General features: G+C 27.7%; 1 protein-coding gene across 1 annotated transcript in view; it reads right to left on the bottom strand.

Moving 5' to 3' along the window:
- The window catches only part of LOC114133081 (uncharacterized), a 44,414-nt gene extending 31,636 nt beyond the window's left edge, over positions 1 to 12,778 (bottom strand). Inside the window, exon 1 of the mRNA XM_050197795.1 lies at positions 12,183 to 12,778. Within this exon, the coding sequence (XP_050053752.1) occupies positions 12,183 to 12,330 (148 nt within the window). The 5' untranslated portion in view covers positions 12,331 to 12,778. The remainder of the gene's footprint in view (positions 1 to 12,182) is intronic.
- Between the last annotated feature and the right edge of the window lie 6,215 nt (positions 12,779 to 18,993).

Genomic DNA, 18,993 nt, shown 5'->3' with positions numbered 1-18,993 from the left:
CGACACGCTCTTATACGCAGATATATCGTTATTATTATCATTGCATTATATTATTATTATATCGTATGAGTTAGGCCCGCATCGTTTCGGTCCAACGCGTCACGTCGGTTTTCCGTCCAGGTCGGTGTATGTATAATGTAATATAGAAGGTACCTATCTCTCCTGTGTATTTCATTATATTAATATCGTATCACCGTTTCGCTTTCTCGTGCCGTTGCTCGGATCTCGATGTATGCGTCATAATATCATGTACCTACACGATATTACCAATGTAAGCCACTTTCCTACATTCTAACGTGTAAACTACAAGTTGGCACGTCTCTGTCGGGTGCACAAATGCACGACGTAGGTATAGTATTATACGATATAGATACAAGGAACTATTAGATATAGGTGCAGATTACTCGCGCGAAAATGATCCCTCTCACATGCCGACAGAGGTTTAAGTTAAACAAATGGTGTGTGGAGGGGGGGAAGAATTATACGGTTACTAAAAAATTATAAGCGTCTCAGATCATAATTTTTTCGAATATATATTATTACATTTAATTCATAAATAACTATTCTAAATGGTATCTAAATGGCTAAGTATATTGAAAAAACAGAATACTTATGATCAGTGCTATTTCTATAAAAACTATATTATATTTATATTGTATTTTAAAAATTTTATTTTTTTACTTCATTTATATTATTTGTATTTAAACATGTTTTAACCGTCCGCCAGATTTTTAAAAATTAAAACTAAAGAGAACGCAAAATCGTAGCTATAACACGAGGGAGGACTTTATTCCCTCCTTCACCCGCACTTTAACCACTTCCCACCGATATGCGTATGCAATAATAATTATAAGACGACAAAGTATACTTTGTGACTAAAATATTATATGATTTGACATTTGTGTACGAGTTTGTTTTGAATTATGCATTTTCAGCAAATAAATCTACGCAAATTAAATAATGTTCATATGTATACACCGTGACTGGTATATAATTTATTAATGCATATAATACTATATACGTATATTGTACATGATATATTATATATTATCACTGTGGACGTAAGCAAAACTCAACTGACACTACGTGCAACTTTGAAACCCCAGTAGGAGCAGTGCCCGTGCAGGTTACACTGCTGTGATCACGGTCTATACAGTATATATAGAGTAAAGTATAACAAGTGCGAAGACTTTAAACATAATAATGTTATATTATCATTTATCACTATATATACGTAAACCCAAAAGTTTAGCCGGTTCTTCGTCGACACCGCGGAGGGACACTCGTAAAAGTTAGATAACGTATGAGTTCAGTATATTATAATGTATTTATAATATTATACTAATATCAAAATGGTCGATGGTCTGACACTCTGACCGATTTTGTATACACATAAACCTATTACAATATGTATAGTGTGACGCCGGTCACCTAGGTAATTTGGTTATAATGTAGCTTGTGCAGACTATAACGTCGCGAGCTCATATATTACGCAGTTTCCCGAGTTAAAAGTGGCCTACACTTAAACAATAACAAAACGGGGAAGACAAATTAGATTTTTGCGCGTAATATCTCTGACAGTTATACATAACATTTCAAATATCCATCATGGCGAATACTCGAACCTAAACATCGGTATAATATATAGTAGTTCTACTCGATGATTGTAAATAAATATTAGATTAGATTACTATATATTATCATAATACTAATATATTTCAGTAAAAAAGAAAAGGCTTTTAAAATATCACCGGACGTTGTTTTACATAATACAATATGCGAGACTACGAGGTCATAATATATTAATACATTGTATAGATATTTATCAGGTAACACACTGTATAATACTAGATATTATATAGGTATAATATATAGTAAATTTTGTTACAAACCAATTTAATCTCGAACGAAATTGCTAAAACTTTGACTGTATACCCATCGGTTTGTAGATAATTCACTATTATAAAGTTACCATTAGAAAATAGAAATATTATGTTGCTGTAGCTGAACCATGTATTATTAGTTGTAGGGTTAAATTTGTATATTATACACTCGGCAGTAGCGGTCGCATGTATACCGTAGGTCGACGCGCGTCATATTCACCTCTACGACTGTTATACACTCGTATATAGCTGCATAACGCGTTCAAAAACATGCACCTGTATTTATATTCACAAACAATAATTATACTACCTATCAGTAAACTTTATTTCCAGCTGAGAAATAAACGGGTGATGCGTACTATATTCCCTTCCTAAAATATATAAACGTCCACATAAATTATCCCTTTGTCTGGTTTCAGCTCATCGGTGTAGGTACATAATAGCAGTAATTATATTATTATTATTATTATTATTATCGAGCTTACGCCCAAAACGAATAATAATATACGACCCGCTTTGGTATATATTATTATTTGTATGGGAAATATTAATTAAAAGCTCCAAGTGTCGGACAACAATTTTGCCGTCTTTATTTATAATAGGTACGTATTTTATTAGTTATTTATTACATTATTAAAACGTATAGTATAATATGTAATATAATTATACATAATATTATGTACAATATATGTAACGCGAACAATGTTTAAATGAAAATAATGTAACATAAGAGTAAAGAATTCATGCGGCATTTTAAACTTTTACAAAATGTATGACATTTTTACCATTTCATAGAAATACCATTTCGTCAAATTCTCGCACAGCTCCTGACGTTCCACGCTTACAAATTTCAAATTATTTGAATTACAGGTACAGGTAAATAATACATGGTTTAACGGTTACATACTTAACAATACGATTTTATAAGAGCTACATTCAAGAGCCACACTGACAATATCCATCATCATAGTCACAGTCTCTTAAAATAATACATGCTACCGATCCAATATTCGCAAGCCAGCATTTAACAATTAAAATATGGTATGCACATTATAAATGTATTCACCCATCATAGGTCGGTGGGGCTAATAGTCATACACGATTCGCCTATGTGGTCGGTGGTATGTTCCGTTTTCTCGTTTCATATCAATTTCTTAGTGTACGCCAGTTAGCACATAGTCCGCTATCGACCGTGGAAGTGTTTGTCTAAAAATAGATGGGCCAACAGAGCTCGGGTACGAACGCATATTATTATTATTATACAAAAGGAAATAGTTATAATATATTATAGTCTCACAGCTGCCTGGTGTAGTCTACGATGCATGACAAATTTAATACAGGACGGTTCACCAATAACAATACGGTACAGTACATTACCTATAGGTCTCTACTTGAAACGTTGAATAATAATATTACATTATGCTTTGATGCTTTGTATTATTTCTCTTAATCAGGTACCCTAATTATAATGTAAGGAGACTATGACTTGACGATTGTTATTTGTTGATAAATGAAATATATTGGTATGTATTGTAATAAAATATTGTACATTTTTTTTTTTTGAATCTAATTTTTTACTGAAAATAATAAACTTTATAAGTTTATTTTTTTGTTATATATAACTTACGCAACCAGAATTTATTTAAGGGTAGTTTATAACCTCCAGTCTATCTTTTGTTTAATATGCCGAACGTTGTGAAATTTTATTTATGGTATACGTATTTCAGTATTTGTGATATCATTTTTGCAATCATAATGTGAATTTTTATTCTTATATTAGTTTATATTTTACCTTTCTATATTATATAAAATATATATTCTAGATTAAATAAATATATCAACAATTTATTTTATTTTAGATAGTCTATTTATAGTGGAAGGCAAAGCGTCTAGATCACTGGATACGCTAATAATTGATACAGTTTTTGAAAAAAACATTTAAGTTCAAATTATTTTGTATCAATAATCAATATTCATAATTATCAATGTATTATGTATTTATGTATATATTAAAGTATACATTTTAATTAGCTAATATATATATATATTATTTTTATTATTTTTTTTTAAATTTAATTTATCACTATTTAGATTAGATGAAAAACAAATTTATAAGATCATCCACAAAGTTTGAAATTTATATTTAACTACAATTAAAAATATCAATAATTGCGTTGACTTATAATAATCGATAATTATTATTGTTAAAATTATTATATTTGTCGACCAAAAGTAAATAATTCAATACAAATTTATTTTAATTTAAATAATCAACATTCGATCGAAATACACTCTATTTTACTTTTTATTTTCTTTCAATACATTATTATAGAGTGAACCATACTCTGTATTATTAGTGCTGAACATATTGAATATCAGCAGAAAAAATTATTTTTATTGGCTTTTATGGTTTATTATAGAAACCAAGTCATAAATCATGTGAATGCTCGGATAAATATGGATTATGAAAAAATAAACCCGGTCAATACTAAAGAAACGAGATCAGTGTGAAATTAATTGACAAAGCAACTGAAGACAGTACTACTAGAGGATGTGTCGATTATAATCTGAAGATAATGGACAATGGCCACGGTATACAATAATAAGAGTAGAAAAAACGGGATGCAAATAATTTAATATGGTATTTTTATCGAATAGAACGAGAGGACAAATTAATAATAATGTTTTTGTGTTTGAGGTTTGCGATTGCGAATGAAATATTTATGAGAGAAAATTAAAATAAAACGAAGACGCGGGCATAACTTCAAATGGCCATTAGTAAGCCAACATCGAGATCATTATTAATCGGTACACATAACATCATGCAAGTTTTCAAATAGGAATCGTAGAAATATATTTATAACAAAAATAATTATAATCATATTTCATAATGTTATTATTATTATTATTTTTATCATCATCATCATCATCAGATAAGTTTCGTATAAAAAAATAAATAACAATCTATTTGAACTATTTCTAACAGTTTAATACAAAAATATGTAGTTGATTTAATTTTCCAAAAGTTTAATAATGATTTTTAAGATAAAATGTACTCTGAACGATGATGGGGAAATATAGATTCTAATCAGAGTATTATAGTTTTGCGAATTACCTTATCTTTATTCTTTATTGCTAAAAACATTATAGAAACTATAATATAGTAGGTATACAGTATATGTTATACAAACAACTATATAGAAAGCTTAAAAAGTATACATTTTCAATACTAGTTATATTATGTTAGACAAAAATTCAGTTTCAATGATCGTAGATAAACCTTTGTGTATAAAATAAGTCCTGTCTGACTGATCATTAATTATCTTATAACTAAAAATATGATACCTAACTAGAGACTTGAAATGTGCATGCCATTCATATTATAATGCACTAAGAAATTATTTTGTGAAATTTCAATTTTAAAGAGATGTTAACTACAGGGGAATGTTAGTTCACAAAAAATGAATATTCTTTTAAATACATATATATAGGGTAGCCATTGAAAAACAGAAAATCAATTAGTTGTTATGATTGAATTTAATTTTAGACCGATATTTTATGTTTGGTGGAAACCACCTAAATAACTGTGTTAATAACTTGTATAGTTTGCATTTAACGGGGATCAAAAAATGATTTATCCACGGGAATTCATATAATATTATATAATGGGTCATTCGCCAAGCATGCTCTGCACTGTTATTTTTTCCTTTAATGATGAATTTATTTAAATCCTAAGTATATTGGTATTTTAAAAACACTTAAAGACTATATACATACTTAAATTCTTTAGATTTTTTTTTAGGTAGGTACTACTTAAGAAATGTTCTGTGACGATATTAACTTTTTATTCTCAAATAATAACTCTTCTTTTTTACCTACTAAAATTATTTAATGAATTATTTTATTTGAAAGTTTTGAAGTACTAAGGATAATAGTCCTTAAAAATTATTTTGCAAAAATGTTAATTTTTGTATATTTCATTATACTTGAACCATGTTTACAATTAACTTTAAATTTGATACCAATAAATTGGTATCAATTACCGAAGTTTAAAAATTTTCATAATCTCCATATCTTTAAACTATTCGTGAGCTTGCTGGAAAGGCAAGATAAGTAGCTGCTTCTTCTGTGAGATAAATGTTTTACTAAATATAGTTTAAAAATCATTAAAAATAAAATAATAATTGACCACAGTTTTTGTTATCAAAATTGTGCCCCCTCCTGCCAGCAAGATCTGCGCACGCCTATGTTCTAAGATTGTTATCATGAAATTATTATCCTTAGTCCATAAATTAAAATGTCTCAAAAATGTCTCGTTTAAATTTAAATTTAAATACTACAACATTTTCAAAAAAAAATTATTCACTAAATAATTTATGGTATAAAAATGAAATCTCATTTAAAAACAGAAGTTTACATAGGAAACTTCTTACGTAGTGAAAAAATCACATAAATTTAAAAATACGGTCTTAAAATATATTAACAAATTCGAAAAATCATATTTTGAGTACTAACTACATTGTAAAAAAAGGAGGTAAGCATATTTGATAAATCGTCCTGTATATAACAACAATCTTTTATCAATTTGTACCACTGTAGAGTTTATAACCACTTCTCAATTTTATTTAAAAATAATTTCTGGTTTTTTTTTTTTTTTGTTATTATTATTTTATTATTTGTATACCTTAAAAATTGTTTTAATAATATACGTATATTGTTCTATACATTCGCATAATTGGCAATACCACTGAGAGTTAAATATAATAATAAAAAAATACTATAAATTAATAATATGCCTACTTTTTATTATTTTCAAAAAATTATTTGACAACCAATAATTTACTACCATAATAATACATTTTAGTTGTAATTTCTTTATCAATGATTTAAAACTAAACCAAATGAAAATAAATCACTTTTCATCATGATATGTTTTTTATTAATCATTAGGTAACCATTTTAATATTAAACTAATCAGTGAATTAGTCATCATTTATCAACAATTAAACAATTGAAATTAATATAATTTAGTACATCTTTGATTTATTTTACAAATAATAGATACCTTATCTCTATTCAATAAGTACTCAATACTGCCATAGGCTCAGCGCGTTATACAAATTTAGGGAATAGAAGTATAGTAGTGAAATAGCAATAATAATAGATAAAGATGATATTTTATTCCAGGCTAATAGCATTTTGTAACCTTATATGATATAATATCATGACAAAAAAATACTAAATGGATCATCAAAACCGGATTATCGATAAAATCCGTTATAGACAGGGGTCGTAGGACAATATTTATTAATGTATATGTGGCCTACTTCAAATGAATGCATTTGTATACTGTATTATGTACGCCTATATTATATTGTATTATAAAATATTAAAATGCATTGAACAACACAAGATTTGTGTAATATTCTGAATGGTAAAAGTGATTGAATCAGACGAATAGGTACTGATAAATTTGACAACATTATAATTTTTAATACCGTTTCTTATGCAGTACCAATAGCTTAGTTGGTTTAATTTTGATTTATAAAGTTTGACCTTACTACATAAGTTTTGAAAAAAATACAATATACTTAATAAAAACTCATTATATTTTTTGTTTAATTAGATGACCAAAGATGATAAAATCGATAAAAAAACAAGTAAAACGTAAAAATTTTAAAGTCAATTTTCTCCATAGTTTTGTTATTGATATCACTATACATAGATTATTCTTAGTTTGTACGCCATAAGACTTATTATTTACGCAGATTAATGTATAAACAATATTTATATGATGTAATTAAATTGAATAAACGTTATATATTGTTATAAAGTGGGATAAGTTAATTTTCATAGTATGGTTGCAGGTTTTTAAAAAAAATTTCAATCACCTCATTTATCATAAATTTATGATTTTGTTGATATAAATTTATATTAACAAGTTCGAACATAAATTTACACTGCAACGTTAATTAATATGCAGAACGTAAAAAACTTTGTGCAAGTTAAATAACTTTTAGTTTTAAATCGATATTATAACAATAAATTCGTTTTGACAATATTTAAAGATTAAGAAAGTTTTAATTCGTTTTTAACACATTGTAGTGTGTGTTTACTAAAAATGCATTAAGAAAATTATGAAAATGAAATTATCATTATAAAATAATTCATAACTTAGCAGATACATTGAAATTAATGTAAATCAATTGTTACAACATTATAATAAATTGTATTGAGTTAAGTAAAAGTTGAAATGTTTCAAAATTAAAATCTTTTGATAAATTCCTAAGCATAATAATAAAATTATTAATACATTTAAGTTTATTTTATTTCATTTAATTTAGGTAAAACAGGGTTTTTTTAACTAAATAACAATGACGAAATACAGTTAAATATATGAGCATAAAAAGTAAAATATGGATTAGTAATGATTTTTGCTAATATGAAATTTAAATTAATTTTTAACTAATATTATACTAATATAAGTATATAATTGCTTTTTGATTCAAATAAATCCATATGGTTTTGTTCAATTGTATTGTTGGTATATATTTGTGGATTTTTTTTTTTTTTTTTGGTAAGCTTGATAAAAAAATCATTAGTTTAAACAATTCAAATAAACTACATACATCAATAAATAAAGAACTATACAAAACTTTGTTTTAAAGAAAATAATTTTTAAATAATGTAGTATTTGATCAAAAGCAATTATTTTTATATTACCTTTATCAGGAAAAATAAACAAGAGTTACCTAGATTTACAACAAGATTTACCTATATTTATATATAGGTATATAAAATATATTTTGGTAAAATCTACCTATTCAGAAGATTGTCAAATTATCTGTATTAAATTTTGAACATTGTTCAATTTTGAACTATGAAACATGTTATTATATGTTACATTTTGAATATAATATTTTAATGATTCGTGATTAAGTTATTAACTATGGTATATCGGTACATAGATACGTAAGTTTTTTTCTTGAATATTCGTGTTGTTCTTTTTTTGGCCATTAGAATGTTGATAAAGGTGAAGAATTCAAAAATGAAATAATTATAAAACAAAACATTTGCAAAAAGTCTTTCTAGTCATCTTGAACAAAAGTATTTAATAATTTAAAACTTATATTTGCATGAGATAGTTTTCATTGGCATTAACCACCAACTTAGTTTGCATCTTGCCAAAAATTAAATTGTGTGTGTTTCATTTTATCTATTTCGTATATTCATGAACAACGCTATTCAACACTTGTGAAATAAATATTTACTCTCTGTATTCAAGTTATATTAAATTTATTATAATTGGCGAATATCAAACGATTAATAAATCAAACAGTAGATAACAATATACATCTATAGGAGTTGTAAATGGGTATAATTGAATGTATCATTTGTGTAGGGTACACTAATGTCATCACTACTCGTATACATATTATAGAGTGTACATTTAAAATTTTAAAACAAGAATATCAATACTAATATTTTTTTTGTAAATTACAATCAGAAAGTCATAAACTTGAGAATTAAAAAGCTTAAATGTTTTGTGGTTTTAAATGTTTAAACCCATTTTTAGCAAGAGCAATACATCAGTGAAAGCACTTCATACTGTATTATAACTACTATAGTTAAATATTTACACGTTGTATGTTGATACTTGCTAAATAGAACATTTAAATAATTTTATAGCCTTGATAAAATAGAATCCCAAGGGTCTTTTTAATGTATAGGAACTGTAGTATTCAACCCACTTAGCCCCCCTTCTATAGCTTCTATATCCTTTAATTTAGCCCTGATTAAACAAATTGAGAAATAAAAATTAAATTAATAACGGAAAGTATACAAATGACGAAATTTAATTTATTTATATATGAAACATAAACATAAATATATTTATACAAATAAAAATATATTCTTATAGTGTATACCTACATACCTATACTTTAAAAGAATTGATCGTTGATAGTTTTTTTAAACTAAAATAATTTAAAGATTAATTCATCCATAAAATGTGAAAAAAAATAAGAACGCTTTTCGTATGTATTATTGCATGATGATTAATCATGGTACATTATAATTGGAGTCTGTGGTTATTTTATATCGGTTTGAATTATGTATAAAATTATAAATATTTCAATCCTCAATATCTTATTTTATATGCATACTTAGGTATTAGGTACTAATACTAAAATTTTTTTTCTAAGTTTCTCTAAATGTTTTTATAGTACCATTGATGTTGGTGTAATATTAGTTTTTTATTATTATGATTTAATAACTACGTAAATTTAATCATGAATTAAAATATGAATTCGTTTCGAATATGAGCCGCCTCCTGTTTATGATAAAATAATATATTATGTTTCTTTCGACTGAATTATCATCAATCACCGTATGGATATTATCGTATTAACTACGCTTGTCACTATTCCAAAACTATCTATAAGGCTATCGCGATTTTATTAGGTACAATAAAATTATACAAAGATTTCAACGTGCAATCAATTTTTTTATTAATTTAGTTTATTAACACAAGTGTTAGACTTACATCTACCCCCACTAAGTACAGCTTTCACCGGGGGTAGGAAAAGCACGACAACACATGGCGTAAAATTTTACTCAATCACTAGCTGTAGCTGAGATCGAGAATTTTTTCTACAAAATCTAATACGAATAGTACAAACTGATCTATATTTTGCCAAATCGTTATCAATTGCTCGGTTTTGTGTATACAATGTTACGGTCAAGATATAAAATCTTGATGATTTCTTTATAAAATGCCCGGCAACTGCAGTATAAATAATAAATTTTAATAAACATCTAAAAGTGTATACATTTAAAATAGAATAATTTCTCGGCACCTTATCTATGTCATCGTGAGATGCAAAAAAAAAAAATTCAAGGTACTTAATAATTTCTATTGAAGTGATGAGTTAGTTTGAAATCTAACCCTTACTCCTTACCAACCTGAAACTTAAGAAAGATATTTATAAATAAAAGCCACATTTGTACGTAAATTCCTTTATATAAATTGTATGAGTTTGATTAAATTTGATACAACTACTTGGGTCTTTTGTACTCTTATAATAATAGACCTAGTTTCTAAGCTTTGACATTTGACATAACGTTACAGAAAATTTAAATGAACTATGTAAATATTTTAAAAATATCACTTTTCATATTTTTTTCTTACAGTCGTAACTAAAATAATTTTTAAATAGTAGCAAAATTGTGTCAAATAATTACACAAGTATTTTATATATAATTCATTAAGACAACAAATTATGGTTGTTTTTCCAACAAAATAATTGTACTGATAAAGTTTAGTAGATGCCTAACAAGTAACTATATTATACTAGGACATTAATAATTATTATCTATATATTAGACTTACAATATACCTGATTGTTTGTGTATAGGTGACAGGCCTTAATATGTTTGTAAAATACATTATATTTGTTTATCATTTTACTATATAATAATATATAGCATGAAAGTTAACGTTATAAAATATATAATATTATGAACCGTTCTACAACACTCAGTACCTAATAATTTTATAATCTATAAATTATCTTCCCGTGCGGCGATGGTGAAATATTTAGAAAATACTACTAGTCCTTTTGCTTCCACTATAAATTAAAAATAATAATGACCTAACACGTATTTGTATGGATAAAAAAACACTAATTTAGAAACCGATAACAATCCAAGTAAGTAAATAAATGCACATAATATTATTGTTCAATCTAATTTGTATTTACAATTTCACTTTTATAGATGGAAATTATCTGACACAATATACGCACCATTAAACTTTGTTGTTCATAAAGTGTCGACCCTGGGGGTTTCGGCACCTCTTCCCTTTAATTGCATCACCGACAACTTCGAAGTACCTACCTAATTTCACACGATATGACACTGCCGTACGAATATCAGACATTGCATAGAATGGCCGTTGCCCATATTATTTGTTGTATTAATTTCTACATTTCCCGAGCGTTTTATAATAAATATCCTATATGCCTACGTCTTTATAATACTATCATCATCCGTAACATAATATAAACGTATATGAATCGAAATTACAAAAAAAAAAAACAATCAAACAAGCGAATAAATTAAAGTCGTACATTCCCGATAGTATTTTAGTAGGCATAGCTTAATATTATTTTATACGTTTTATAATAAACAATATATCGCGGAAATATGACGATTGCGATTCAAAATTATAATATGGAGGGAAAAAAAATACGCAAAAAACATAGTGTACGCGCATAATAATATTCGCGTGTACTTTACCTGTGTTGGATACGATCTGCAAGACGACCAGAGAAAAGAAGACGGCCACGAGCGTCGACGTCATCGGGAAAGCGTCGAAGGCAGCGCGACGGCTACGGTAATAGCGGTCGGACCGGGACGTCGACCGCGGTTGCAGACGAGACTCCATATCTGGCTGTGTCGTCGCTTCCGTTCGACGGACGTGTAGATCACGCTTACGGTAGTCACAGTAGTTCCGGCTCGAAAGTCGTCGCGTCTTCGGGTTGATGGGCGACTATAAAGCGCGCGCGCGCGCGCCACCGACAAACGACCGGGTATAGAGTGTAACGGCCGATTAAAATTTCGTCTTTTTTCCGTATGCGTTTTGCTTCCGGACCAAAAGTCCGTTTTACCGGTAATACGGAGAGACCTGCTCTCTTGCGAGCGCCGTGGAAAAGTAACTACTATAACGTACTATAGGTTTGGATAGTATAAATATCGTGTTGCGACGGACTGCGAGCGGCAGCGGTACGCACGGGGCACGTGACTACGGCTACTAAACGTCGCGGACCGAATAAAACCCGCTACGGCGCGCGAACACTAACAATCGCCGCCGCCGCCGTCGCTGCGCATCGTCTCTCTCGGTGCGCGCCGCCGCCGCCGGTGGAAGGTGTGTGTTGTGTGTGTGTGTGTTGTGTGTGTGTGTTGTGTGTGTGTGTGTTGTGTGTGTGTGTGTGTGTGCGTGGTAGGGTCGGGGGAGGCGGACTCGAGCATCCGGTGGCGGTCAACTGTAATAATGATAATAAAATAATGTATAATTCCGTCGCAACGACGACGACGGCGGCGGCGGTGGGCTGCACAGTGCAGATACTCCTCTGGGGCGCTCGCTAATCCTAGTCGGTGTGTGGGCGGCCGTGACGGTACCTACGGGTAAACGACGAGAGCTGCTGCTGTAGGTGATCGCCACCACTGCAGCCGAAGTTGGGTGTGCAGTGTTCGGTGCCGCCGACCGTGAGCGGGACTCGGAAGTCCGTCACGATTTCCGGCGGCGGGGGGAAGAGGAATTCGTATTTTTTTTAAAAATTTTTTTTTTTTTTTTTATCACACGCGTGAGTAAGCCGCGCAGAACAAATAGCCCGAAATTATAGAATTATCCATTTGAACAAGAAAAAATCGAAGTGTATCGCAAAAACACCAGTCACCTCAATGTACGAGTACGTTTGTTAAATAGGTACTGTAAAAAAAAATAAATATTATAGTATTCAAAATAGGTACCATGAATCAAAATATCCGTATAATTAAATCAATTTTAGATTATAGGATGAAAGGCAGACGAGCTCACTCGCCAGTATAACGCGGCTATACTACACCGCACCCAGAGAAATTATTTACAAGAACAATGAATAACGTCACTAAAATGTTAATTGTTTTTAATTTGCACATTATGTAATGTTTATCCATGGTCAGGAAATTTCAATCGTTTTCCGACGAATTGTTTTGAAATTCTGAATACTGCAAAATAACATGGTGTAACCCTACACTGAGCCGATGGGATACACACACATCTAACATTCCAGCTATATCAATCCATTCATGTATATAACAAATAATCAGACCACGAGAGATACGTATGTATTCTAAATACCACCAAAGTATGTTAATACGAATATTATTTTCAAAATACTGTAAAATTATTTAAAAATAAAAACTTTGAAAAAAAAAAACATAAGTAAAACAATTTTTTATACCTATTCATATTTATATACTAGTGATTTTAAGCATATCTTTGAATTTTTAATTTTTTTTCTCTGAGGACTCTGTAATAGTAACGATAGTAGGTAAATATTAATGTATTACTACTTATTAAAAACAATTTATTTACAGTTCATGAGCTAATGAATAATTAGTAAGGATTCTAATTTATAACTACATCATTTATAATGATGTGTTTTATCATGGTATACAAATTGATGTAAATACTTTAGTAGGTGTCTACCTACTCTACCTATACATTTTTGATTTCAATACTAAAATACTGTATTTAATTATTTTAATTATATTAAAATTTAATTTAATATTCTTATCTATACAATTATGGTAAACGCGTAACTTTTCCAATACTTTCATTGAATAATAGCTGAAACATAGTGCACAATTATTTTACTCCTCGGTAAAAGGTATATTATTAACAGTTATTAATATATTTATTAACATGTTCCTGCAATGTTATAATTATTTCTAAAAAGTGTTGAATACAAAACTCCATGAAACTAAAATATTTTATGGTCCATGTGCAAAACGATTTATTATTTCAATCTCAAAAAATATCCAAAAACTGTTTTCATTTTAATTCACGTAATAATAATAATCATGTGTATGTAAACCTATTATAATACCTATCTAGTATGATGTATATTTTATTTTATTAGTTTTCTTGATAATAGTTCCTGAAGTCCGGTCTTTGCTATATTAGTCTAATAATTTGTATTATTTTATATTTTAATATGATTAATAGATTTTGTAAAATATATAAGATCAAATATCACACGAATGAAAAAAATTGCAACCATCATTATTCCATTGTTATTTGAACATCATTATTTTGAAACTCACGAGTTTTTTTAAAAAAAAATCAGTAAAATAAAATATGTTCCCATTACAGTGATGATAAAATCTAGTGTGTTTATAATAATTTCAATTGTACTATAAATATCTAAGCTAAAAAATAAATAAATCAAATTTATTTTAAGGAGAATACCGATTTACTTTACTACATCAGGTCCTAGACTCCTAGATACTGGTGACCTTACGAAGTATAAAAAGTGTTCAGAACATGTCATATATTATAGTTGAACTTAACTAAAGAATAACTAAACTCGACACCCGTTAGATAAAATCTAATAATAGTATGATAAAAATGAATTACGTGATATTTTATTGAGATAACTGATAATCAGTAGAAGAGGACTTAACATTCATTTATTGTTTGCAAATGCCGACGGGGCCACAAGTTAAGGGTTACTCAAGGTCTGTATAGGATGTTATTAACATTTTGGTTACAGTTTTAATTAAAGAAAAACTTGGTCCCTTTAACAAAATAGTTGCCGACAAACATCAAACTCTTAGCCTTATACGTATTCTTCTTTGGTGATATAAAATTTAATTGTATTATTTTTATAATGAGCACATTGTGATATGCATTCTATAAAATATGAAATAATGATCAATTAAATTTTATTACATCTAAGATATAATATTATATATAATCATTACAACAATGATTATATAATATATGAATTATTTTTATTGAATATCAAACTTATAAAAAGCTCTATATTATCGGCTTACAAGCATAAACAAAAATTATGTTTTTTATTCCAAACAATATAACAACCAATTCTTTTTTTAAGTTACGAACTAAAATATAATGTTTACTAAAGTTTTGATTGTAGACCCGTTTACAGGGTACATAAATAAATTATTTTATTTTTTAATAATATTTAGATAATTATAATAATAAAAAAATGTTACTTAACAAGTAACATAATAATATTAAGGTTTGACTATTGAACAATTCTACAAAAAAAGCATGTCTCTAAATTTTAAATAATATAACATACTTAATATAAATATATATGTAATAAAAATCTAACAATTGTAGCACTTAAATATTTGCTTTTATGATTATTTTAGGACATAAATATCTAAAGCAAGTAAATAAATCTTAAAATTGTTTCTACCCAAATCTTTCAACAATATTTATTTTATACTAGTAGGTACATAATATGATACTTACATTATACTTAAAGTAATATTTTAAATAAATAATAAGTAATTTTTTTTTAATTTTACAATAAACTATTTTTTTCTAACGATAAATCATAAAAAATAGGCTTAAAAAAAAAACACTTGCAATTTTTATAACAAATATGAGTTGAGTTGAGTCGATGATATGTGTCGTAAAATTAGGCTGAGTACTTACACGCATCATTACATATGTTCTACATACCTGTTCAATATTTTTGTAATATTATTCATGTCAATATTTTTTTCATAGATTCGTTTGTTATTATTTTAATGTTCCTACAAACATAAATACATAATATAGGTAAATTAATTTTTTACAAATATGTTGCTTTATAATTCTGTACGTCATATTATATTTAATACGACTGCGTGTTCAACGTTTAAATTGTTGACGATTGGCTGAAAAATACTACACAACTAGGTTGACTTATCAATTCATTTTAAAGATTTTTTTCTTTACACTTCATATTTCTTGTAATACAACATTATTATGAAAATATACGCACTGAGATACTAAAAAAAATCAGGGAGGTCATCATTAATAAAATTTTTGAATTAGGCTTATCCCTTGAAAAAAATCACCTCTTTTTTCCTTTGAATAATCTTATCACTTATAGTTTTTTCACAATTCCAATTAATACCAATCGACCATCTAATATTTAATATTATAGAAAATAATACTCTGCAGGGAAAGTTGAATATTAATCCACCTTAATCCAGATTACAAATAACAAATAAAATTATAACTATCGTTTATTATAGTTATTGTTGTTACTGATCATGTTAATTATTGAAAATTGCTCAGACACTTAGCTTATAGCTACATTAAATTTATGAGTTGTAAATAAACAAGTGTTGTACAAGTATGCATCAAAAAAGAATAAGAATATTTTAATATTTACAATTTTTTCATAACGAGTTTCAAACTAAAAATATTGAAAAATGCTAATTTTAAGCTCTACGTAATATTATTACTTTTAAATTTAATTGAACGTATGCTAATTCACTTCAAAACTAAAAAAAAACAAAACAGAGTTTATATAATTTTTCTGAACTTAAAAATGTCTATGTTATGCTTAATGAAATGAAGCAAAAACATCCAGGCCCGACTTCCTACTAATTCTTATAAATATATATTTATTCTTAAGTAAACAGAGTAGGTAGTACCTCACCATGCACATATACAAGGGGAGTTTCGGGGGTTCAACCCCCCCCCCCCCCCCGAAAATTAATAATTGTGTAGTTTATTTATATAATATTCATCATTCATCGATAACTATTGATAATTGTAAATTATTTTATGAACCTCCCCCTCCCCGAAATGTTTTTTTGTGTACGTGCCTGTACCTAACTAAAATATACGCCTAATGTATACAAACATAATATTAGTTTAGAAAAAACAAATGATTTTTAGAAGTGGTTTATAACTTTGTCGCTATATAGCGCATTCGGACAGAGAAAACTAGTCACTGGGTTGATATTTACCAAGCCTATATAAGTTATAACTAATATTATGGGTAGCAAGTTTCCATGATATATATATACAATAATCTTTCAAAAACATAAAATCATCGTTATCGAGGCATAATTAATGATTTTGAATTGTCTTTTAAATAAACTTTTTTTGTGAAATTAATGCTAGACTAAGTATTAATTATTTAATAACCAAAGTTTAGTAATATAAACGATGCGGGAAAACAAAAATAAGCATATTTTCTTAATTGTTGGTCAATTAATGTAGTAAATATTACAAAGTACAAACAATAGCCATGAATATAAAATCCCAACTACACAAAAAACAACCTCTAGTAGCAGCTACAGTATTCATATTATGTTTTTATACTTACACTGCGGAATTGAATATTATATATTATATTTGTTTTACACTATTGGATCATGATTTATCGTAAATAAACGATTTTAAATCCATTAAATCTGTGTTAATTGTATGAATTAACGCATTTAGATTTCATAAATAAATACCTACTTAATAAACATATTATTATTTATTTAACATGAGTGTACATAATTATTTTTAGATGTTTGATTATATTGGTGTAATCGAATAAATCCAAAAAAAAAAAATCTAGAAAAATTGATGTTATAATTGACGGTATATCACGTAGTCACGTAGATATGATAATTTTACATTAAAATTACATTTGAACATGTCAAATCATTGTGATACACTCTGTATTCTTAATAACAGAAAAATAAATTTTGTATTTTATCATGAAAATAATATAGTAATTATAGAAAGAGTACAAAAAATATTTCAAATAAAACGAAAAAAAGTCTAAAATAAAAAAATTTGTAGGATTTCTAAAAGGTATTACCATACCACTGACATCTCTCGTTTTATTGTTATTAATAAACCAGAAATAAAATTTGTATAACGAGAAGAAAATCCGTCATAAAATATTAGATTCATTGTACAAGCCATAATATTGTTTTAAAAAAGTAATTTCCATGTTTGACGTCTCGACTCCAACGTTTGCTTGTGGACCGTCAAACATCAACGCTTTCAAATAGAAGTTCTATTATTATTTATAATATTTTAGTTACACATTATATTGCTATTTCAATGAGCAATCTTGTTTTATTTATTGTGTTAAAAATCAAACGCTAGTCAAAGCCCTAAGGACTAGTTATAAAATAACTATGGGAACTTTTAATTATATCAACCTACGATCCAGACTTCGACTGGCAAATGTATTAGCCACATAACCAATGCTCTGTTTCCTTGGTAAATAAAGTTTGATAAGTTAATTGACCAAAATATTTATAAAATATAGTCTAATATACTTGTAATATAATTGTTATTATACAATGTGTTAATAAATTAATTTATATTGCCATAATTGTATTGTTAATTTCAAAAAAAATGTTATATAAATGATTATTATTTAGAATATTATACTTAAACTACCCTAAGTAATACGAGATAGTAGATTACCCAAATCATTAATCCGATTTCGCCGGTATTTAAAATATTTGTCATAATTGCCGTGTACGTTTAATTGCGTATCCACGACGCCGTGTACGT

This window comes from Aphis gossypii, chromosome 1, assembly GCF_020184175.1.
Source record: "Aphis gossypii isolate Hap1 chromosome 1, ASM2018417v2, whole genome shotgun sequence".
NCBI classification, from domain to species: domain Eukaryota; kingdom Metazoa; phylum Arthropoda; class Insecta; order Hemiptera; family Aphididae; genus Aphis; species Aphis gossypii.
Note: the sequence above shows the minus strand (reverse complement) of the source record. Positions and strands in the feature narration are given on the sequence as shown.